Raw genomic sequence first — 25,997 nt, forward strand, 5'->3', positions numbered from 1 at the left:
CAGAGTCAGCAATGACTCAAGTGCTTGCATGAGAGATTCCTTTCTTTTTCAATATAGGTCTGGATACCAGAATTTACTCTGCCAATAAGAGGCCTGTTGAAGCCCAAAAAGAGTTAAAAGCCACATTTTTTAAAAAAATAGTTCTGCCACTAATCAATTAAACAAGAAGAACAGTTTGTAGAGCTAGCATACCTATGAAGGACCACACTATAGACTTTGGGATTTCATTGAATAACAGGATAGTAACATCCCAATCTCCTTGGCTCAGTTTAGACACCATATTAGTCAACAAAGTATGGAAACTCCACTCAATGGTTCAGTTTTTAGGGGGTACTCCCCACACAACATATTCTAACTCCACCATTGTGTGACTGGGCTGCCATGGAGTTGAATAAAATCCATCACAACATTTGATTGGCAGTTCCTCTTTCCTCTCCCTTCCCCTGGTCGTCCTGATGGTATCCCATCAGCCATTGCTGCGAAAAAACAATCTTGGCAGCTTTCCTAGAGCAGCACTCCCATCTTTTGTTGCTCTTGCCGGGGAACTCTGTAGCCAGTGAGAAAAGTCAACTCAGCGCAATGGAAAACTCCACGGAGTCTGCCACACAACACACCCGTTATGCAGGAACTTTCCTCTACACAGCATGGATATTCTGCATGGAGCGCTTTCCAAAAAAATTCCACCATTGCGTGGATTTTTCCTGCTAGACAACACATTTCTCAATGGTGGTATAAAAACTCCACCATTCTAAAACTACCCTTGAGAAACATGTTATCTGAACTGAGACCTTGAGTCAGAGTTACATCCGTGTAAAAAGGACTGTGGACCAGTGAACAGACTGGGAGCATCTAAGGCTTCAGCGTTGCTGAACCTAACAGGTGTGAATCTAACCAATTCCTTGAATGGGAATTCCATGTAGCAGCAGAATATAATTTTTAACAAATAAACAAACAACCACAGCCAAAGACAGGTTAAAGCATTGACATGGGTGGATGAATCAGTTGCAAATAGCCTGGAAGCTAAAGGACTTGGGCAGGGTGATATCAGTGGTAGGAGGAACAAATGAATCTTGATTTAGGGATATCCCATAATTGCTGATGCTACCTTATGTTTTCAGAACACATTCAACATCATGGATGGCAGCTATTATTCGCTTTCCATGTTTGAAATAGGATTTGTGGAAAGAAGTATATTTCTCCAAAACAAATATATTTTGTTCCCAATCTTTAAATGGCCGATAGTGGCATAAGTATATTAAAATACACGATACATTAAGGGAAAAATTATTTTGTTCAACTATTCCTTAAAGTGTTTTATTTATATATATTTTTAATATTCTTTTCCACCTTTCCGTTTACTACTAGTGACAATTTTCATGTAACTATTCCGAAAGGTCAATTCTGATATGATAGCTGCCACTAGAAATGTGTCTCCGTGGTGGCTGCTATAAAATACCAGAGCTGCTAACCACATAGATTGTCTCTATGCATGGTGAGCAGTTCTTACACATGATGGCCACTTTGTGGAGCTACTGCCACAGAGAAGGCTTTCCATAAGAAAAGCAGGATTAAAAAAAGGTTTTGCAATATTTCTTCTTCTCTAACTGAAGGGGAAAGGTAGATTTTTGGGGTGAGTGGGGAGTATATGTTTGTGGAGTGCTGCTGCAACCACTGATGTGTGGAATGAACATGAATGTAATAAAGGAGAGGAACCAAAAAAAAAAAAGTTTTGAGAGACACTAGCTGCAAAAAATGTGTTCTCACATGGCTGGTGAAATAAGAAGGCACTTTTAAATAGCCTGGTCACAATCTAGCTAAAATTAGGATTGCGAACTAAAGTTGCAATCCTAAACATACTTCCTAAGGAGTAATCCTGTACTGAGTATAAGCCCCATTGAATTCATGAGTAATTTCTTGATTGATGAACTTCCTTCATTGATGGAATTAATATTCCACAAGAGTATTTATTTGGTGTGTGTTTTTACAGATTGTTAATGTATTTATTTATTTATAGTGTTCTCAAATGCAGTATGCAGACTATATGCCATAATATAAAATAAACAGTAGACAACAGTTAAAAAACTAGTGGGAAAAACAAAGTATAATAAAGCTTCAGTAAGAAAAGCCCAAACAATCTTAAGACCAATAGGAATTCATAATATTTCTTATGGAATTAAGATGTTTTTACCTGCCACATAAAACTGTGTAAAAAGGGAGCCTTCTATAGGATTCTATAAAGAAAATGTTCCACAACTGTAGCACTACAATGAAAGAAAGCCTGATCCAATGTTACAGGGTTTACTTCCATAAGGGATGGCACCCAAAGTACTTGTCTGCTTGATTGTTGCCCATCCAGGTTAATTACATTATGCTGGGAAAGAGGAATAGACTAGTTCCTAGAAACTGTTCATGCCTTCTTGAGAGAGATGCCCCCTTTTTCTGCCTTGAAAAATGGTAGAATGAGCATGTAGCTATATACTATTTCCTAGATAAGACCGACTATCTGAACCCATTTCAACCTAGCATTTGGCCTAGTAATGGGGTGGGAATGGCCTTGGTTGCCCTGAGAGTGACAAGGGAGCACATCTCTGTTGGTTGTCCCGGACCTCTCTAGCATTCAATCAGTGGTGCAGTTAGACTCTGGTCTTGAAGTCTAACACAAACATTGGGCGGGTTCGCACCATGGCTTATTCCACCACTACCACCCCTGCATGTGCCACCTAATTACCATAATTACCCTCACTGGACATCACTCCTCACAAATCACCTGCAACCCTAGAACAAGTCATGTAAACCACTCCCACCACCCGCATTTGCCCTGTTTGGGTGTCATGACAAGCCATCCAGTGAGAGTATTTATGGTAACTAGGTGAAGCTCGACCAGCACACATGGGGTCGGAAAAGTAAGCCACTGTGGTTTGTTTTCCCTCCCTGATCATGTGAACCCAGTAAGGGTAATCTGTATTACTTCCCTTACTTCAAAATATCGTAAGCCATTTCTGTTGCATTTGGGGGCCCTTCAGCTCATTCTGTTGAGTGGGGCTCTAGACTCTGCCCCAAAGTCCTATTCTGATGGCACAACTTACTTTGATATTATCAACATCCATGGTATCCTTTTGGACTGACTACTACAGGAACAGGGACACTATACTTCAGTGGTTCCATTTCTTTTGGATTGATCAGCTTCAGAAAGTGTTTCTGGAACATTGCTGCTCTGCTCCATGACATTTGTGCTGTGGGATTCTACAAGGTTTTATCTTGTCTTCCATGCTGTTTTGATGTCTACATGAATACAATGGGAGAGATAATCTGTAGATTTGGGGTAAACACACACGCATCAATATGCTGATGACACAAAGCTCTGTCCATCTTTTTCAGGGGTGGTTGTGGGTGCCTTGAGACAATATTGTTCTAGATAAGGACCAATAAACTGATGCTCAGTCCAGGTAAGACCAAGGTACATTTAGTTAGGGTCATAATTGACCAAGAAATTTAGATCTGGTCTTGAATAGGATTGCACTCCCTGAGAAAGATCTGCTTCTTGGTTTGGATGTGTTATTAGATCTAGCTCAATGGAAGAATGTTTAGGGGGACTTTATAGCTCATAGGATATTTAACCAGCTTTGACTAATACTCCAGCTGCAATCATTATTGGAAAAACAGGATCTGGCCACAGTTATACATGCTCTCATGTCATCCATACTTCATTACCTCAATGTGTTCTACACAGAACTGTCATTGAAGACAGTCCAGAACCTTGAGCTGATTCAACTAATATAGATAATAAAGAGCATATCTCTACAATTCTTAAAAAGCTTTCTGGGCTACCAATTTGTTTGAAAAAACAACTCAAAGTACTGGTCTTGATCTTTAAAGCCTTCAGCGGCCTGAGCCCAGGGTACTTGATGGAATCACCTGTTCCGATGTGAAACTGTGTGACCATCCTTTTTAGAGGACTTGCTCAGAGTACCTCATCTTCTGAAGTGAGATGGAAACAGAGTAGGGCTTTCTCAGTGGCAGTGTCTCAGTGAACTCCTTATCCCCATTAAAAAATAAATAAAACTCATTACTTAGCCTTGTCAGTGATAGTGGTACACATGGATTTAAAATAAATAAATCCTAACTTCACATAAAAACTGATGGGGTCTGACCTGGCAGAGACTAGCCAGGAAAGATATTTTGGGGTTGTGGTGGATAAAAACCAAAAATCAAGGAGTTGAAGAAATTGTTATTATTTGCAATCCTATTTCTTAGTACTTTGGGGGTTGAACCTAGACTTAGTCATGCTTAGAATAGATCCATTGAAATCTATGGAACTTAGCTAGTAATGACTAGCTTGTCTCATTATGACTTTCCTCTCATCCCACAACTTGCTCACCCTTTAAAGGCTTAAACATTCAGGTTAGTACATATGATAAGTTCATTTATGACTCATAATAGAAACATGTACTTTTATATTTATTCAGCTAATTCCAGTTGGCACAGTTAGATTGCAGGTACATAATCATTGGCTACCAGACTTCAATGAAGTGGACTACTTTCAATCTTTCCTCAATTGGAGGAATCATTCCTTGGTTTGGAATTTGCTGTGTTAACTTATCCATGTTTGGCAGATCCCTTTCTAAAAACAAAACAAAACAGTCCCTTTTTGATAGTGATTCAACAATTTTCTGTTAGTGATTCAGCCTAATAAAACTTAATGTGGCTTTTCTTCATGGAATGGTGTCTGGCCATAGCTGTTCTTCACACATGATTAAGTTGCAAAGCTCAGCTCTGGACAACAAAAGGTTTTCTGCCCTTTATAGCTTCCCTGATTGGGAAATTTTGGGGCCAGGGATGCTGACTTCATCTGCCACCACACTCCCTTAGATGTCCCTCTTCCCTCAGTTCTTATTTACAATCCTCATAGTAGCTAAGGGTAAATGGATTTTCCCAGCACAATATCTTGTTTCCTTTTGTAATGCAAAGTATTAACCCACATTCACTGGATTCATACTACACAACCCCCAAGTGAGGGTTGGATATGCAAAGTGATGTCCATGGTGCCACAGCTTGTTATGAATTAAATAACCCAGTGATGAGTGCACTGTCATGCAAATCAAGTCACAGTGCATATAACCTTGTAAAGAATGGATATACCCAACTGCTGAAACCATCTGGACATTTTCACCATCAGAAACTCCATCTTCTCTGTATTTAGTTAGAGACTGTTCATACTCATGGTTCCTTTTGTCATTTTTTTGTGGTGAAAATATATTGACATCCTGATACAATTAATAAAGAAGGAAATCTGTCAGGAAAACTGTTAGTGCCATCTTTGCTGCAATCTGCTCCTAATTCTGTAGACAGAATACGGAAGTTGTCTTGGTTGGATGCATCCCCATCTCCTGTCCTGATATGCTGTTATTAAAACACAGATCTTACTATTTGGGAGGCCAGAGATTTTTCACTCAAAACAAATGATTTTATGTGGGTAAATGTAGTATGTTAGATACTCTGACACTATAACTCTTAGGAACCAGTTTTATTTTAGGAATGCAGGGTTTTTTGTTAGCATGATATGGGAATTGGGGCATCATATTTTGTCAGCACAGTTTAAGGGAACCCAGTTTTAATGAGGGGCGATTGATTAATTTCTGTTGATATTATTTTTGAATTGGCAGGTTTTGTTCCCACTGGGTCTTTACAACAATGAAATGGTCAGATTGGATTGGCATTAGGGGCATGAGCATAGTTATATACAAACTGAGAGACACTATATTATCTTCCTACTTAATTCACATATTCAAGGTGGTCCCTAATGTTCTGGTGGGTAGCAGGATTGTTTTTTCTTATTGCTTTTGTATTTGCATTAAAATGTTCATTTGCTAAAAGCAACAACAGAGCAGGTGGAGTTTAAGCCCTAACCCCTAATTCTAGTTCTGCAAGCATTGAGATTTGGACTATATAATCCTACATATTCTGAATAACCAGGATATACAGGATGGTTATCCTTGAGACTGTGATGAGAAATTGTATGCTAGCATGCCCCTTAACCTTGAAAACATCAGGGAGATAACCAAAATATTTGTTCCCCTGCTAAAATGCTAACTTTTTACCTTCAGAGATATTTGAACATTTAAGCACATAACCATACTGGATCAGACTAAAGGTCTATTCAGCATTCAGCCATAACGGCTATACAGAAACATACCCTATTTCTTCGATTCTAAGACACACTTTTCCCCTCCATATAAACATCTCTAAAAATGGGGTGCATCTTAGAATCACAGGTGTGTCTTAAAGTTGTTTTTTTTTCTGTTGGTGGTACTGAAATTAGTGTGCGTCTTACAATCGATGGTGTCTTACAATCGAAGAAATACGGTATATACCATTGATGCTGGAGATAGTATGTAGCCTGCCATTATGACGTAGCCACTGATAGCCTTATCCTCTATGAATTTGCTAATCCCACTTGAAAGCCATTCAGATTAGTGATATCGAATCCATAGCTTAATGATGTGCTGTGTGAAGTATTTAGATCATCTTTAGGCTCAAATAGTACATTCCAAACAGAGATATACTGCACAATTATTCTTCACATGTACTCTTCGTAATTACTTCACATATGCACGGGTGCTGAGTCCCTAGAGTTGCCGCCATTAATTCTTGCAACTCTCTTGTGTACTGCAAACAGTTGCATGAAAGTTAAATATTCAACAGGTGAAGCATTCACTACCACAGCATTTCCTCATGGCAGGAAAAGCTCTAATGGCTAAATTTATGCCTGCCAGAAAATAGTATCAGTTCTACAGAATTCTGACATTAGAAATGGGATCCAGCTTCACTTAGGCTTGGCTCATTTTAAACCCTTAGTGCTTAGGACAGATGCCATAAGAGAGGACTGTCCCAGACATTTTGCTGCCTGAGACAAAGGACAAGAGGGCACCTTCTCTCCCATACCCCGCACAAAGCCAACCAGACTGATAGTTGAATCTTAGTTCAACACTAGCGACCACAGCACCCTCCAGGGCAGCAGGCTAATTTAAGGAGGGCAATGGCATCTTGCCATGGCTCTCTGCCTCCACCCCTCACACATCTGCAGCCTAATGGTAGGGCCAGTGTGATGAATTTGTGTTGCCATGGCTGACAGTTGCATTCACACACTTCACTGGCTGCCAATTAGTTTCCAGGGGAAGTATAAAGTGTTGGTTATGACCTTTTAAGCCCTACATGGTTTGGCGCCTTCTCCCATACAAGCCATCCTGCATGCTCAGGTCCTCTGGGAAGAATTTACTACACTCAGGCAAAACTAGGCTGACAACTGTTACCCAGAGGACCTTCTCTTCTGCTGCTCCCAGACTGTGGAATGTCCTGCCTGGAGAGATTCATCAACTTAATAGTCTTTCCAAATTCAAGAAGGCTATAAAGACTGATCTCTTCCGGCAGGGCTACCGAGATAAATTTTAAGATATTTGACTCTTATTTTAATATTGTATCAGTTTTATGTTTTCAATCAGTTTTATGTATTTTATGGTATTTGTATCTAATGTTGTTCCTCGATCCAGAGGGAGAGACAGGTAAGAACTATTATTATTCAGGCAAAGTTGAACATATTCCATATATTTGCGAGAAGGAATTGCAAAAAGAAAAGAAAAGAAAAATCCCTGTGTTTTTAGTGCACTTATTGAATGTTTCACCTCAAAGAATCGGCAGAGACTAGATGCACCCCCGAAGAGCAATAATCACACTGAGATGCCCTTTTTCTGTTTTCGGTGGTTGCTGCTACAGTACGCGTGTGTGCGTGTTTAGCTTTCCCTTCCAGAGGGAAGTTGAGGCCAGCTGCCTCATTTTGGGCGGGCAAGGCACGGTTAGCTAGACGCTCGGGTGCTTCCTCGACATTAGGCGCTGAAACCGACGCCACGTCTCTTCTCCTCAGGCAGCCTCTCGTCGCGGCGGTGGAGGCAGGGCCCCAGCCGCGCGGGAAGGGGGCGCTCTGCCCTGGCGGGTGGCGTGAGGGGAAGATGGGCGGGCAGACAGCGGCGCCTGCGCGTCTCGGCGGGGCAGGCAGAAGCTCCTCGGAGCTGCCTCGCGGAAGAAGAGCGGGCGCTTCCTTAGTTGAGGCGGCTGGTGGGCTGTTTGCCTGGTCTGGCGCCGAGCATGGCGGAGGCGGCGCTGCCAAGCTCAGGTAGGAACTCTGTGGGTGCGGGGAGGCCGTCTCCACCGCCGGGCCTGCCGAAAGCAAGCCGAGCCCGCGGTTGGGGGGAGCCTCGTGTGGCTGGACCAGGGTGGACCGGGCCAGTAGAAGGCCGGCGCCCCGTGCCGTGCCTCGATCGTGGCGAGGAAACTCCGTTTTCCTCCGTTTCCCTCCTTTTTGTCTCTTCAAGCGCCCTCCCGGACAAAGGTGATACCGCCGAGGCCTTCAGGAAAGGGGACGGACGTTGGTCAAACATCATGGGGCGAATTTTTGCCTTGCTCTGTCGCCTCCAAAGGGCGGTGGGGAAAGACAGGCAGTACCATCGCAAACTGGTGTATTTTTATTTTTATATATATACACACACACACACACTATTTGCTTGTTTGTTTACGCGCGCGCTCACACGATCTTACTACTTGTATACCGCCTCTTAGCTTGTTACCAAGGCGGTCAATGTTGCCTTAGCGAGAGACGCTGAGAATCTTGCCGGGGAAAACATTCCGCGGGGTGGGGGGGGGGGGGAATCTTCATTTTACCGCCTGCTCCGCTGCTGCAGTGCATCTTGCATCAACAGATGTGACGCTCATGCAATCGGGAAAAGGGGCATCTTGAACATCCAGAGCTAGCTGCAGCCCACGCTTCGATGCAAGCGGGACAGAAAACGCCAAGACGGGAAAGATTTCCACACCGTTAAAATATCAAATTGCAGGTCAACCTGGAATACGCTAAATCAATTAGTTAGTCGTTCCAATGCAGTATTGATGAGATTGCTTCATATTGTCTGTTTGCTCCGGAGATTGTAATTTGGGTAGATGGAGTCTGCAGATCCTAATTTCTATACAAGGGCTGTTTTGAGAGTCATTAAAATATAATTCCTTTCCTCTTCCCCCCCCCCCCGATAATGAAGCATTATGATATTGAAGCTCCATATTCTAGAAGTGCAATTTGTAAACTGTGTTATTTAAATAAATTGTATATTTTAAAATGTATTGTACATAGAAATGGTCAAGAACTCCATTTTCTTTTTGTGTCCTAGCAATTTGTAAGTTAATTTTGCAAGGGTGAATGTGCAAGTGGTGGTAGACCATCTGCATGTGTGTTATATCGGGACATTTCTAGACCCAAAGTCCAGTTAACTGGACTGAGTGATCTCAGCTGCGTTCTTGTGGGAACGCTCACTACCCCTACCTTAGGCCTGTGAAAGTTGTTACAGCCAGCCCATGATTATCTAACCAGGATCACCTTAGAGTTGGCAGGGGCTTGAGCATATAAACTGGGCAGGTGTGTGTGTTACAGTTGTGCCTTCACTTCCTCTTTGTTTTTGATTTGCTTTTGTTTTAAACTCCCAATTATTTCTAACTAGGTGCTTCCCTATTTGAAGACTCATCCACATCCCCATACACAACTTTGTTATTTTTCCGTTGAAGTATTGTACCCAAACATACGTTGGTTTTTATGTACCTCTTTATTTCCCTTTCTCAATAAACCTGCTACCTCTTGTAATTGGTTGTCTGTGTAGATCGTTCTAAATTGCTTTAATACTAAAATCCAGCACCTTTCTCTTGGATAATACTACTGTTTTAAGGTTTCAGACCGAAGCCTTAAAAATAGAGGGTGATAATTTTGCGCCCCCGTCCCCCATTTCCTAAGCCTTAGGGGGTGTTCTGTAAGGTCTGGGAATCCCTAGCTCACATTAGGTAGATGTAAGAGGAGGTTGCAGTCTACCTTGCTGGGTTGGTGTTCAATCCAAGCAACATTTTGTCCTTGCCTATACGTCTGGGAGCTAGGGCAATTCCCTTTGCATAAGCAATATTTTCTGGTTATTGGGAATAATGCTGCATCTTACTATTATCAGTTGGCTGTGGTAATATTAGTAATGCTTAATCTTTTTACCAAGGGGACCATTCAACATTATTGTCTTTAGAACTAAAAATCATGTTAGCATGTTCTGCATTGTCTCCCAGCAGTCTTTCCTCTAAAGCCAGGAATCATCCCAGTGAGCTATACTTTTTTGGCATCATTTGCCCCATATAGTCTTCCTTTGTTTTTCCTGAGTAGGAAAATGACTATTTCAATATATATGTTTTCCTTTTTCCTAGGTATGTTAAATCCAGATGCAACTGACTTCATTCCAAGAGAGAGGAAAAACTTCAATCTAAACTGGAACAGTCAATCCAGATTAGAATTGGATCGGGATTCAAGCAGAAATGTTATACCACCTCCTGTTCAATCTAGGCACAGTAAATATGAAGGATCTTCTGCAGATCAGCGTATTTTTTACAGTCCAGAGAACCAGCGTAGATATCCGCCAGATCCGTCACTGTTCAACAGTATGGGTAAAACTAAGGGCCGCAACTTACATAGCCAACGATGGCAGAGATCAAGGAATGATAGAACACATAGCAAAAACCAGGTAAAGCAAACGACTGCAGGTTGTTCAGAAAATCTTGCATGTTTAGATACCAGATTGGTTCCAGGACGGAGGATGAATCCTAGAGAATACAGTGATTTCTCTTCAGACAGTGAAAAAGAAGCTGCTACTGCAGATAACAGAGGAGCAAAGCCGAAGAAGACATATTTGATGCATTCACGTGGAAGAGGATTGAAAGAAAAGGAGAAACATCCACCTGAAAGGGATAAAAGAATTCCCTCTAAATGGAAGGACAAGGCCTTTGAAAACATACCAGCAGTAGATCTGACTCAGTCAGACTCTTCTGAAACATCTTTTGGAAAAGCAGCATCTGATGGCTTTTCTGACAATAGCATTGCAAGGAAAAAGTACCCTTTTGCGAATAGATACTTTAGAGAGCCTGTGTGGAATAAAGAGACTGGCAAAAGGCAAGATACGTCCAGGAGTAAAAATACAAAACATGTTAAGAATGCATCCCTTCCACATCCTCCGAAAGAACGCAATAGTGAGAAGAGGAAAGAATCTGTGCTGCATGAAAGAGGTCCAAACTTTGTGAGTGTGACACAGACACAGACATTGTCCGAAGCAGCTAAACGTGATGGGAGAAAACCCCTCCTTCAAGAGGGATGTAAAAGCAGGCGCTGGAAAAAGCAAAATGATGCACCAAAGAGCAAAGAAACTCATACAGGTAAAACTGCCCAGTTCTTAATCTTATTATTATTATTATTATTTATTTATATAGCACCATCGATGTATTTAATCTATTTTGAAGGACTGAAATCCCAATTGTGGATTCTGCTGTTGCTTCTGTAAAGTTGGTTTTCTCTAGGTATTTTGTGTTATACAAAACGTCCAAAACTAGTTGTATTGATAATTACTTTGAAAGGATGTGTGGAAAAGAGCCATGACTTAGGATTGTGATGTTAGAATAAGCCCTCTGGATGAAGGAGCAACAACATTATGAGCTATTATGTGATTAAGCTTTTAACTTGCTTACTTTTGAATCGGATATGGTAGTTAAACAGTGGCCCTGTTTGCTTTCCAAATAGTATATTAGTGTTTTTTAAAATGTGTTCTGGGGAACTCTGTGGCTCCTTGGAAGCTTATCAAAGGTAATGGTAAGAAGCTTCTCTGAAAGACAACTTGCCCACCATTACAGTTGTTCCCTGTGCAATGTCAAGCTGCCAGGAAACTTTGGGTGCATGCTCAGTTCATGTGGGGCAGTGGTGAGACCCAGTGGTCCTGACTTTTCCATAGTGCTTTGGAACGGGTCTCAAATTCTCTGCTGCATCCAGGGTTCTGTGGTGGGCATGCAGGATTCCATAGTAGTTGAGTCTGTGTGTAATGTAAAGGGTTCCATAATGATAGAATACTTTAAAACTAACATAGTATACGAATGAGACCATGCTCGCTTGGTAGTAAGAAAATAAATTCCTGAAATGTAATGCAATATTACTTGTAAAGGTGCTACACTAATATTGTAATGTCAGCAGCACTGCTGTGCGTAGTCCCTCAGCTTTGTTTACTGCTGTGCAGACTGGTGTTTTGGCACTGCCTGCTGTTTGATGGCAATTACAACCACTCTGCATATCTGAAAGAGTACTTGCAGAAAATCGGGACACCTGCTGCAATGATGAAAAAGTGTGGATATTGAGATAAAAGGTGCCCTTTTTCCAATACTTGAAATATGTCATTACTTGTGAGTAGCACAGTACTTTTTGCTTCATGGTATGCATCTGGATGGATGACTAGGATTTCAGAGGATCAAACATCAGAAGGATTTGGGTTTTAACTAGGCAAAATCTACTATCTGAGTTGATACTTGTTTAACTCTTAACACCATGAAGGGTTAGTTCTCTCTGTTGTTCATTGTTTTCTGCATAGTTAATGAAATTCTTAGGGCCCAAGGGCTGCATTGATTAAAAGGAGGGGTGGGTGGGACAAAGGTTATACCTCACCTCCATAATCAGCTGCCAAGTATTATTCTCACCAGTGTTGTTCATCCAAACTCCCCCCTCCTGTGTATGGGGTTGAGCAAATGGGGGCATGTAATCTCAGGAGTTCTGGAGCTGTCATTTACTCATCTTATCTTAAGGATGCTCTTGAATACCCTTGAGAAGGAATGATGGTGTCTTTGAATACTAAAGGGATTTATTAAACTTAAAAGTGTGTGGTGAATTATTCCCCTTGGGATTAAAATAGAATGTTGTCAATTTTTTGCACTTCCTCCTGAGTAAATTTACTCAAGTGGTAGCAGTCTAATGTTTTATCTGCAACAGGAGGGAGGTTGCTTCTCTTTTGTGTGTCCCTCTCAACAATATGGAGTATAGGCCCTTTGCAATGAATTACACCTCGTGTGGTGCAGAGTGGTAAACGGCAGTTACTGCAGCCGAAACTCTCTCCACGGCCTGAGTTCGATCCCAGCGGAAGCTGGTTCTCAGGCAGCCAGCTCAGGTCGACTCAGCCTTCCATCCTTCCCAGGATGAGTACCCAGCTAGCTGGGGGAAAGGGAACTGCAACTGGGGAAGGCAATGGCAAACCACCCCACTACAAAGTCTGCCAAGAAAACGTCAGCGAAAGCAGGCGTCCCTCTAGGAGTCAGCAATGACTCAAGTGCTTGCACGAGAGGTTCCTTTCCTTTCCTTTATGCCCCTTATCAATTGAAGTCGCAAATGGAATTTTATTCACACATTTTGGGAAACACTAAGCCTTGTTGTAAACCATCCAGAGAGCTTCGGCTATGGGGCGGTATATAAGTGTAATAAATAAAATAAATAAATACTAATTCAACCGTAGGGAGAGAAGACACTTAGTAATCTTTAACCTTGCTTAGGAGGGGTGGGCAACAATTCCCAGGGGGAATTTAGCAGTCCCCCACTAGGTCCCCTCCCCTCTGCTGTGTCAGTGGATTCCCAGTGATTCTTCTGGGAAATAAGGTGTGCAGGGATTGAGTACTCTGTTTCTCTGCAGACCTGCACTCCCCACAGCCTGTCACATAGCTGTTGGGCAGGCTGTGGGGAGTGAAATTCTGTTTGGCACAGCCATTTTTAGTTGAGGCTCAGCCACTTCCACTTGTGGCAGCAACTGTGGCAGGCGAGTGATGGTGTCCTCAGAGGGTTCCAGTGGGTTCAATACAGCCTCCCTCAACCCTCTGCGGTTGCTCACCCTTGCTATATGGCGTTGAAGTAGATGTGAAGCAGACTGTGGATAAAGTGCCTGCCTACATAAGTATTCCACAGGTTGTCAATTGCTGATAATGTTAACACTGCATGTGCGCAGAGTTTTCTGGAAAATTTTGAATTGGAAACTTTTTGGGGTGAGTGGGAATTGCATAAAGTTATTTGCATAGGAAAAATGTCTATCGGAATTTTTTTCAGTGCAAATTAGTGTGATTTCTGTTATTCACATAGGGAAATGTGCAGTTCGCATCTGCAAATGTTCTGATGCCCTAGAGCAAGAGTGACTAACTCCAGAAGTTTTGGTGTACAACTCTTTTGTGAACTGCCCAGAGAGCTTTGGCTATTGGGCGGTATAAAAATGTAATAAATAAATAAACAAACTCCCGTTGTCCATCACCATTGGCTATGCTGACTGGAGTTGATGTGAGTCGTAGGCCAAAGTTGCCCATCCCTGTCCTTGAGAGATCTAATTTAGTGTGTTTATTTTACTTGAATTTAGTAAACAAAGCTTTAAAAAAGTACCCTATGTTAAATTTTGTTCTAAAACACCATAAGTATTTGATCTGAAATATTTAAAGAAAAAAAGCACACTTAATTTGATTTAAATGTTAGATTATATAGAATTTTTTATTGGAATACTTATAAAAATGTAAAGACGATAAATAGCATGTATTTCCCTTACATTATTTAAATTTAAGAAGAAAGAAGTACTGAAAATAGTTGACACACTATTTTTAGCAACCCAAAGAACTATGCATGATCTACTGAAACCACTCATCTGTTTCATCTGGGGTTCAGTTCTCTTCCACTAAGCTTGTTGGTGCATCTTCAGTTATGCTGTCACTATTTATTAGTTCCATTTCACACAGAGACATACGTGTATGTCTCACATACTTGCCTAGGATAATCACCTGAAAAACATTAATTACAGCTTTGTATTTGCAATTGGCATGCATTCATTTTTATTTATGAACTTATGAAATGAAAAATTTTCTGTGGAAAAATAAAGCACTGGGGGGAAAAATCCAGTTTAGAAAGATGTCAACCCCACATCACTGCATTCACATTGGCCATCATAAGTAAGAAGTGCATTTAAAAAATTGATGGGGTGTGTGTGGAACACTAGTGCTTTATCCTTGACCTGAGTTTCAAACACTTTGAAATATTTGCTTACAATAAAATCCCATCTCATTAAAACTGAAATCAACTCTACAGAAGTTTTTGGAACAGAAAAAGAGAGTTTTATTACTTCCATACTCTTATATTCTATACATATGTGTTCTTGTAATACATGTATAATGGTCTGATCCCTTCTCAGGGTTAGCAGATATCAGCCCATTGATTTCAGTGGCCTTTGAATCCCTTCAGCATCTGCTTTTATTGCTTTTAAATTATATATTGTTTTAACTTGGATCATGGTTTAATTTGTTTTTAACTGTATATTTATTGTTTTATACTGTATGTTTTTATCTGTACACCACTCTGGGATCATAATGATATAGGGCAGGATATAAATGTTTTAAATAAATAAATAAAATTTAGAATAACATCAACAAAGGATCCTGTCCCATCAGATGGGTAGAATGACTGGTGAAAATATTTGATGTTGAATAAAGATACAGACCTGGAGTTGTGGGGACATGCTTATGCAAGATGAGATTAAACGAACATATTCATGTCATACATGAATTGGTAACTACAGTCAACAGCTTTGTTGTGCCACAATAAATTTTAGGTCTTTAATATGCCACAAGACTTGTGCTTGTTGAAACAATCTAACATAGCTACTTTTCTGTCCTTTGCTCTTGGAATAATATTTGTGTATATGTACTGAAATCTCTCTCTTAGGGTCTCTGATAGAGCAGCTTACCTCAGAAAAATATGAATGTATGGTATGTTGTGAGGTGATCCGCGTGGTGGCCCCAGTGTGGAGCTGTCAAAACTGCTACCATGTATTTCACTTGAGCTGTATTAAGAAGTGGGCAAGATCTCCAGCAGCACAGACTGAAGGTTAGTAATTCCTCCTCCATGCTTAATGTATTTAGAAAATTACAATGTTAGAACTACTTTTTTTATCTTCTTCCAGATAGTCTTAAGATGTCTTGTATAAATGCCTCAAATAATTTTATGCTCAACAAATTTATTTGTCAGAGACTTTTTCAAGGCAACATTTCTAGCATTGCATTACTTAATGTGTTCAAATGTATTCTAATATAAGTTGAGGATCTTAAAAAAAGCCAAACTTTTTTTTTGCAGATGGCAACTGTGGTTGGCGATGCCCTGCTTGCCAAAATGTGTCCCCCCAAGTTCCTAATATTTATACCTGTTTCTGTGGTGAGTGTCTTTCATATTTAGAATACCTTGCCATTATTATTTGATGAAGATTTGACATGTTTTGAAAGTCTCAGCAATTTGGAAAGTGTTCTCTCGTTTGGAAAATTGAATTTTCCACCTTAGTATTATGAATCTTTCAGTGCATTTGCAATTTGAATGTGAATATTACTAATCTCTTCTAAAGTTGTAAAATTTCCAGAAAATGAGGCCGTGGAAGGTGGGGGGGACTTGTTTTTGTTTGTTGTTTTGAAAATGAAAATTTTGGGGAAAACTGAAAAATAAGCAAACAAATTTTTAGCACTCCTTACCGATCTAATGTCACTTTGTGGCTTTGGACATCGTTCCCCAACCGGGTGTCTTCCAGATATTTTGGACTTCACCTCTCATCAGTCTCAGGCAGCCTGGCCAATGGTCGGGAATGCTGGCCATTCTAATCCAAAACTTCTGTAGGACACCAGGTTGTGGAAGGCTGTTTTAGGAATGTGATGCAGCCTTCACATTCCTAAAGTTATATTGGGTATAACTTGGTTTGGTCATGAAATTATCTGAAAACTTTAAAAGAATGAACTCAGTAAATTTGTAATTTTTGTCAGAATAAAACATACTTTTAAATTTTAATATACCAAACGTGATTATTTTTATGAGCGAATCAAGTTATGCATAACATATTTTCGGTTCCTAGTTTGTCTGACCAATTTCTGAATCATCCTAGAAGACAGAAGAAGCAGGAATTCACTGAAGGCAATTTTCCTGCCTTCTGCAGCTACCTGCATTCCCTGAACTTTCTGGAGGACCAAGGGGCACCTCCTGAACAATGTGAGATGGGTCTGTGAGGGACTGCCTGGGGAGAGCACAATTGCTCCAAACTGGATGGATGTGATTTGGGGTGATTTTTCCTCATCAACCTCCCACATTGTTCAGGAAGGTCCTGTGACTTTCCTTCTATAAACTTCCTTCGGTTAATTTAATTTAGGAATCAAGCTATATTCCCAAATAAATCTATTACTAAGCCGCTTTTTTATTGTTTTTAACAAAAAAATTTTTTAAAAGGAAATAGAACGAGTGGAATTTGCAGAGGGATTTGCCCAATATATTGGCTGTATATAGCAATACTGAAGGGCAGCATACAAATCTAACAAGATAATATATATGTATGTGCTATTTACATTTATTCATTTATTTACAATATTTATATACTGCTCCATATCTGAAATAGATTTTAGAGCATTGAACATAAGAATAAAACAGTAAAAAGATTAAAACAGCGTATTAAAATTGTTCAATTTAAAACAGAATACCAGTAGTGGCTGGTCAGTTGAGGAATGCTTCCTTGAAAAGAGCTGCTTTCAGAAGGCACTGGAAGCAGCACAGTGTTGGCACCTGCCTTACCTCCAAGGGCAGGGAGTTCCAAAGAACAGGGTTGCCACACTAAATGCTCTTTTCCTAGTGGACTCCATTCTGGCTCTAGGTCCATGTGGAACCACCAGGAGCATGCCTTCTAATGACCTCAGTGACTGGGCAGGTTGGTAAGGGAGAAGGGACTCTGGTATTCTGGTCCCAAGTTGTTTAGAGCTTTGTACACTAGAACCAAAACCTTAAACCTGGCCCGGTAGCCAGTAGGCAGCCAGTGCATTGCAGTAATCCAGTCTTGAGGTTAGTAACATCTGTAGCAGTGTGGCCAAGCTATCCCTGTCCAGAATAAACCATAGGCAGCACGCCAGCTGAAACTGGAAAAAGGCACTCAGAGCTGCCATGGCCACTTGGGCCTCCAGCAACAGTGATGGATCTAGGAGTCCGGTCCCCCCAAAACTACGAAGCTGATCTTTCAGAGGTAGTGCAACCCCATCCAGAAAAGGGAATGAACCTGTCACCTTGACTTGGGAACCACTCACTCACAGGTCTTCCATCTTGCCAGGATTCAGCCTCAGTTTATTGTCCTCCATCCAGCCCATTACTGAGTATAGGCACTGATCCAGGACTTGTATAGCCTCTCCTGATTCAGATGTTACAGGGAGATAGAGCTTTGTGCCATCAGTTTACTCCAAATCCCCTAAAGACCACTCTCACAGCTTACGTAGATGTTAAACAACATTGGGTACAAGATAGTGCCCTGCTGTACCCCATAGCTTGATTGCTAAGGGGGTGAGGAATGGTCACACAGTGTTACCCTCTGAAATTGAACCTGCAGGTAGGACTAAAGCCACTGTAGCACAGTGCCTCCAATGCCCAGCCCATGGACTCAATCCAGGAGGATACTAAGGGCTAATCAATGAGAGATTGTGCAGAATTAACAGGGTTGCACTCCCGCTATCCCTGCCTCGATAAAAGTCACCCATCAGGGTGACCAAGGCTGGTTCAGTCCCATAACCAGGTCGAAATCCAGAATGAAATGGATGTAGATAATCCGTGTCCAACAATTCTACTTTGTGTTTGATTATGTTTATAACTCTTCTTTGTTGGCATTTGTATTTATGAATCAATGTGAGATGCAACGTTTTCCTTTAGCTGCTAGGAATTTTCTCTGTAATAAAAGAATAAAATTATTTTAATGTAATATACTTGCACCATTTGACATAGCTACTGCCATCTTGCTTACTACTGTGCAGTTCGTTGTCACTATGGAAACATTCAGATTCAGCTGCTAAAGCATACTCTGATGGAATGACATATATGACAGAAAGCTTCAGCTATTGGGTGATACGGAAATGTAATAAATAAATAAAATAAATAATAAATATTTTTAAGAGTTGTAATTGAATACTAACCATTATGAATGTAGCTTGAGTTTTTAATAGCTGAGAAGTGTGTTGAATTAGACTATGAAGGGGAGGAGTGTGTGTGTGTGTGTGTGTGTGTGTGTGTGTGTGTTTTAGGCTAAGCTTGTAAGAACCATGGAAACTGAATAGTATTTGTGGGGACACGGTGAAGTTCTGTGTATCAATGCATTAATTGATGCTATATAAAGTAAACGTACTGAGGAAAGAGAAAAGAAAAAGGGTGATTTTAATTGAGTGTTGCAAATCATGCATTTTACCATCCTCATGTAAGTTTGTAAAATGTGAAAAGATTTCCCCATTAAGAAGAATAAAAAAAAATGGATTCTCTGAATTTTAATTATAGCTCTTCTTTTCTCTTTTTTGTGTGGAAAATATATAAACGTTTTCTGTATTGGATTACTTCTTCAGGTAGGGTAAAAAATCCTGAGTGGAACAGAAATGAAATTCCACATAGTTGTGGAGAGCTATGTAGAAAACGAAGATCAGCTCAAAACTGTCCTCATTTATGTAACATGTAAGTATATATATATATATATATGTGTGTGTGTGTGTGTGTTTTTAATGTGGTATGAACTTGATGACCTGCCTGAATTCTTCAAAATAAATAAATAAATAGCAGGTATAGGGTTCTACAATCATTTGTCTATTTATCCCTAGACAGGTTTTTAAGTTTTTAATAAGAGACCAAAAGCAGGACTCCCTAAGGTTGGTGAAGATGTTAATGGTAGGGAATATTTAACGGCATGTTAGAGACAAGTAGCTGCAAGATCATATACTTCTTCCCCCCCCCCAGCCCCTCCCTTCAGCAATGTGAATTTCCTTTGCCTTTTTCCTTGTCGCTTTTACCATGGGTAAGTATTATATCAACACTGCATTTTAGACTGACTAGAGGATCACAGGCGACTTTCGCTCTGAAGTGAAGAAGGAGGCAATGCTTTCACCTGTTTCCAAGCTTTTAACCATAAGGATGTGTGTGTGTTCCTCCTCATGTATATCACTCTGTCTGTACCAGGCACCAGATGTCTGTGTGTTAGGTATGGCAGGGTGAATAGGAGAGATGCAAAATGCATCACACATAGGATACGGCATCTTGAGAATCTCAATTTTCATTTGGATGGAAGGGACTCTGCAACTATGAGGCAATGCAGATACACATATTGTGTGGACAAACCTCAGGCATGGTATCCAATGACCCAGACCCAGTTTCAATGCCCTGTTCATTTTCTTGTTTCTCCTCCATTGTGACTTCTGTCATTCTGCTGCTACTGTCTACTACCCTTTTCATGAACTTCCTACCACTGCAGTTATGCCAAGAAAACTCATAGTTCTTTGAACACCTGAATCTTGGCAGCAAAATCAATTTTACAAAGTAAATGTACATGCATGTTTGCCCAATGATTTTTCATGAATGTATGTGCAGAATTGAGATTTTACCTGTGCAAGGTTCACACATATTGTTAGATATAAAGTTTCATATCAGCAACATTTTAGCCATGGTAGTTACTAAATCCTGTTTGCATTAAATACATTAGGGGAGCAATCCTATGCAGGTTTAGACAGGAAAAAAACTACAACTCCCAGCGTGGCTGGCTGGGGAATGCTGGGAGTTGTAGGACTTTTTTCTATCTAAGTATGCATAGGATTGTGCCCTAGCACATGCGAGAATATTTGCTAGCTTTTATGAATAAGATTGAAAGGAAAATGCTACAAACATTAAAGTTAATTAAGTACTTTTTATTTTTTAGTCTCTGTCATCCAGGACCTTGCCCATCATGTCCTGCCTTTATGACCAAAAAATGTGAATGTGGACGCACAAGGTGAGGTCATTTTTAGATTTTGTATTATTATTTTTTAGTAAGTAATTATTTAGAAGTGGTTTTCCTAGCATTGAATAATAAACAAATTAAAATAATATTTTAAAATATAATGTGGTCAATCTTGGGAAATTGGCTAGATCTTTCTAATGCTCTTAATATCATGCCCCCTACATGCAGATATGCCTGTGCAGTTGACTTGCTTTGTGTAGTGCCCTCATATGGATTGCAGCCAGTAGTTTTAATGATTGCCCATTTGTTACCAAAATTGGAAACCCTAAAAGTATGTTGTTGTGGATTAAAAACAATGTTACTTGGAAAATATGCATGGAAAATGTATTAATATATTAATATTTTATGAACTATCATTGAGATATTGTAATTGTAAGCCAATGTAAGTGTTTTATGTATGCACAGGTGAATAAAACTGGCAAAGGGTCTACAGCTAAACCCACATCAGAAATAGATGCCACCCTCTCTGTTGTAATTGCCTAGCAATTGCATCCTGCCTTTATGATGAACACCACAAATAACTCTTCCAGTTATGACTAATTTTGCCCCTGCTGTGTGAGATTCCCATCAAGTTAGAATTCAGCTTCAGTCAGACAATTCACAATTTAGGAATAGTTTTGATACAGCTGAGAAAATACACCATAATTTCTAGGATGACCCCTCAAGATTTCTTTTTTCACAGCTGCTGACAATGTGGAAAATGAAGGTGCCATAATTTGGCTTTTTTTATTAGTTCTTTTTGCCAGTTCTTAGGGTGTGTTTTCTCAGGTCTTTCATTGGAATGAAAGTTTGTGCTTTCATTAAAACTAAAAAAAGTAATGAAAGGTAAATATTGTAAGGCCACTAGGCTCAGGTTTTCAGATTTATGTTGCTTTTTGTATATGATAATATGATGTGTAATCGTTTTCTATATGATTACAGTGCAGAGTTTTAGATTTGATTAACTGTGCTTTTGAAATTGCGTTATACCCTGCCTTAATTGCCTTAATTTATAGCAGACCACTGTTAATGATATAGCCTTTGTTCATTATAGAATATATATGTAAAGTTACCCTGAAACTTTACAATATTATCTAAAGCATATTGTTATTTTTGTGTGTGAAAAATGACATGCAGTATTTTTAATATGAGTTGTTAAATCATAAAGAATATAACCGCATGAGTGTCACAGAATGGGGCTGTGTTGAGGCAATAAAACCTCTCACACTGCAGCTCAGTTCTTGGTTTAGGAGAAAACATGTTTCATGTCAAGGATTAAGTTAGGATGGGAGGGCTAAAAGAACAACTGAGGTTAAGTCCAAATATCACTTTCTTAACACTAGGGCCAATTTATCCTAAAGAATAATGAATTGGATACAGATTTCGTATTCTGTAAGCAGAAGGGCTCTTATCCATGGAAGGCATTAGAATAGTAGAGTTGGAAGGCCATCGAGTCCAACCCTTTGCTCAATGCAGGAATCCACCTTAAAGCATCCCTGACAGATGGCTGTCCAGTGGAGGGATTTTGCTAGCAGAAGGGAGAGGCAACTTTTGCATATATATATATATATATATATATATATATATCCCCACCCTCTGGAGATGATTTTCAGTGAATGCAAGCAGCTGCGGCAAGCGGGGGGAATTGACAAATGTCACTTCCCCCCACCCCCGTTCCCACAAGCAGCAATTGTTGGGTGATTTCCTGTCTTTTGTGCAGTTTTGCCCCCATTCTAAAATGTTGAAATGGGGTTTTGTTACTGGTAGTAAGACCTTAAAGCTAAAATACCCTAGTATTTTTGACCCCACCCCTTTTGTCTTTGGCCCTGACTCCTTTTGTGTTCAGCCCCACTGGAACCTTAAGAGCTTCTCCTTAATGGAATTTGGCCCTCAGGCTGAAAGAGGTTCTGCATACTGCCCTAGGACCCCTAGGGATAAAAGTAATTAACTCAAAACTTTCTCCATCCTGGGTGAACCAGACATGTTCCTTGGTTGGTGGAAAATACAAGCAGAGACAGCTAGGCAGTCTTTATATTAACAAAGCTAGAGATAAATTTAGATGCTGTGCTAAGTAAGAAGAGTCAGTAGAAGCCAAATTGTGTAATTTTGCCTAGTTGTTTAAGGGCAATAAACCCTCAGAGTTCTAGCTTAAGGTGATATTAAATCCACTTCCTCCACTGTGTGGTCCTGCTGCAGAACGGCTAAATTTGGGATTGTACAAGTCATACAAAAAACAAAGACAGCTGAGTTAGCCATAAGAAAAGTTCCAAAATCTACATAGCGTAATATTTTTAATTAGGTCAATTGATACTTTTATTAAGAGAACAACAGACATGTTTGTCTCACACCCTCTAGCAAGCTAGAATCCAATCTGTTAATCTCCTCTATTTCTATGACTTGTGGGAGAGAAACTACATCCTCTTTATAGAACGAACAGTTCATACACAATTGTCACATAGCCAGAAATCTTGTGCTAATGGGGGGGGGGGAGAGAATCAGTGCCAAACTCCAGAAAATACATACGCATAGCCTTATATATGTACAATTATTTTATTATATCAAACATAAATAAAATGTAATGTTACGACATTAAGTCTAGTGCTTTTTGGTTATTCCATTGCCTTTTCACTCAGTGGTCAAAAGGAATAAGTTTGTTAGTTTTCCCTCTAATCTGAACATGGAAGGGGGGCTACTGGATTACTTTTTATAATAAAAATAGAAAATTGGATTGAGGGTCTGTCCCCCTTTATGGCTGCGGTATAGTTAGGGGTAGGCAGAAAGTAGATCTCCTGACCATTGGCTATTCTGGCAGGGACTCCTGGGAGTTGAAGTCCCAAACATCTGGAGTTCTACCGCCCACCCCAGTGACAAAACATATCTGGTAACTTTGGATTAATCAGTTAATATGTGTCACTTTAAATTGTTTAGATTTAATTTAGCATATAGATTTGGTGATACCAGAAAGGGCCAGGGAAGAATTCATGTTTCCTGCAGCGTTCCTGTCCACCAGGAAACATCACATTGACTATCCAATTATATCATGTCTGTTTTACAAACTGCCTTCTGAGATTGTGCCTAATCCCTTGAAGATGTATTAACCAAAAATGCTACATTAAGTCCTTGTTTGCTTAAATGCCTTTTGGATTACTTCACAGATGAGAAATGGAACCAAATAGAACTGGGTTTTATTCCAAGCATTTTATTTTGGATAACGTATGTCTTGCTATGGTAGCAGTGAATGCTTATTTACAGATATACTAAACTCAGACATATTGTAACAAATCTGTATCTGAGAAGGGGTCAATGGGTATTCTTCCAAGCAAAATATTTGCTGCTTTAAAGTTACATTTTGGTATAACCTGCTGTGTGCTGCTACAACTATGTGATTGTAAATAATGGTTCTTCTTCGTGGTCTCTTTAGCAAAACCCTCAACAGAGTGTATATCAAAACCTTAAGGGAGTTTCTTGACTCTTAATATTACTAGCCCCTTTTCTAAATATATGCGATACCACTGAGGGAATGTGGGTGATGGGCAAAAATATAAATACAAAATTCTACTCTGTTCAACCGTAGCTGATAATTAATTTGATTTTCTTCTACAGCCATTCAGTTCGCTGTGGACATTCTACTGCAATACAGTGTACTAATATATGTGGGAATGTTTTGAATTGTGGTAAACATAACTGTGCCCAAATATGTCATTCTGGAAAATGCGAGCCATGTGAATTGACTGTAAAACAAGGTGAGTAAGAAATGGCATGAAAGCTTTTCTGTTTATTTTTTTAAAATCTAAAATTTATAGGGATTCACTGATAATGTAGGATGGATGTTTTTCTGAATTATGTTCTTAAACAGAAGCTTTTGAGCCCAGCAAGCAAGAATTTTGGTTTCAGCCTCTCCTGTACCCTTTCCCTGATTGGTGTTCCGATATAGTGAAGGGAATAAAAAATATAGCAGCAACAGGGCCAGGGGTGATTTCTTATTAAGGATGGAGGGGTGATGCACTGCCACCAAAGCTCAGTCTCTCCTCCTCTAGAGAGAGCAAGTCACTTACTGGCTCAGTTCAGACAACAAGTTCCTCAATGGTGGTTTTAGAACTCCACAGTGGAGTTTTTACACCACCATTGAGAAATGTGTTGTTTGGAGGGGAAACTACACACAGTGGTGGAGTTTTTTTGGAAAACACTCCATGCAGAAATATCTATGCTGTGCAGAGGAGAGTTCCTGCACAACCCTCCTGTTGTGTTTTGTGTGGCAGGCTCCGTGGAGTTTTCTGTTGCGTTGCGTTGACTTTTCCCATTGGCTACATAGTTCCCAGGCAAGAGCAGAAAGGGAGGGAGTGCCGCTCTAGAAAAGCTGCCGGGATTGTGGTTTTTTTTGCAGCACTGGCTGATGGGATACCATCGGGAGGACTGGGGGAGGAGAAAGGGTGGAGGAACTGCCAATTAAATGTCGCATTGACTTTTACTCCATGGTAGCCCACAGACCCACAGCCGTGGAGTTAAAACATGTTGTGTGGGGAATATCTCCTAAAAACTCAACCATTGAGTGGCATTTTCACACTGCATTGACTAACATGTCTGAACTGAGCCAATCAGTGGTATTGACTGAGGTGGGGTTGGTTGTCTGGTGCTTGTAAGCATGCCTACCTGCTCTCTGTTACCTTCCTTCTGTGGCTAAGGTACACTCTCTAAATTCACATTAATTTTTAAGGCAGCAATTTGGTCTTGATTGGTTCCCCCAGGGCCAATCAGAATCCAGGTATTTGTTTTTGAAGAGCGTGTCCATTCAGAATACTCACAGTCAAATGGTGTATTGGGTGGTGGTTGTTTTTTTTAAAAAAATACTTGCCATGGTTGATGAGCTCTTGAGAGGGACCAGAGGGAAGCAACAGCAGCCTTTAAAATCAGTGCTACCTTTATGAACTTGAATGGGGTGGGGAAGGGGAGGGGAGGGGACCTAGGAGCTCCTAATAAAAAACTTGAATTTACTGTTTTTAAAGAGAAATTCTTAAACTGAAGGCATGAGGACATGGGAATGATTGGGTTTTCCTGGGGGTTCCAAACTTTTGCTTTGTTTTCAGTTTTTCCTTTCTATTTCTCCTGTTACTTAAAACAATATCCTGAGGATGGAACAATTGCATTTTGGGAGTGTCCCATGGCCCCTCATCCTTCACAATTGTGCTTTTCCCATTTTTTATTTTTTCTGTTTTTCAGTCTGCTTTGTAATCGCTATCTTGACATTTCTTGCCTCATTTTGCCATTTTCTTTGCAATGGGTTGCAGCTAGAGGAGGAAAATGAGAGTTCAAAGGAAT

The 25,997-nt window shown here is 40.2% G+C and overlaps 1 protein-coding gene across 2 annotated transcripts in view; it reads left to right on the top strand.

Moving 5' to 3' along the window:
• Nucleotides 1-8,081: 8,081 nt before the first annotated feature.
• Nucleotides 8,082-25,997, top strand: part of NFX1 (nuclear transcription factor, X-box binding 1) — a 44,174-nt gene continuing 26,258 nt past the window's right edge. For both annotated transcript variants that reach the window (XR_010025648.1, XM_063130222.1), the window contains exons 1-7: nucleotides 8,082-8,167; nucleotides 10,276-11,274; nucleotides 15,614-15,775; nucleotides 16,022-16,099; nucleotides 19,285-19,390; nucleotides 20,622-20,693; nucleotides 24,285-24,424. Coding sequence is in view for 1 of the 2 variants with exons in the window: in XM_063130222.1 (XP_062986292.1) it covers nucleotides 8,140-8,167; nucleotides 10,276-11,274; nucleotides 15,614-15,775; nucleotides 16,022-16,099; nucleotides 19,285-19,390; nucleotides 20,622-20,693; nucleotides 24,285-24,424 (1,585 nt within the window). In the remaining variant the exon portion in view is untranslated. The remainder of the gene's footprint in view (nucleotides 8,168-10,275; nucleotides 11,275-15,613; nucleotides 15,776-16,021; nucleotides 16,100-19,284; nucleotides 19,391-20,621; nucleotides 20,694-24,284; nucleotides 24,425-25,997) is intronic.

This window comes from Elgaria multicarinata, chromosome 7, assembly GCF_023053635.1.
Source record: "Elgaria multicarinata webbii isolate HBS135686 ecotype San Diego chromosome 7, rElgMul1.1.pri, whole genome shotgun sequence".
NCBI classification, from domain to species: domain Eukaryota; kingdom Metazoa; phylum Chordata; class Lepidosauria; order Squamata; family Anguidae; genus Elgaria; species Elgaria multicarinata.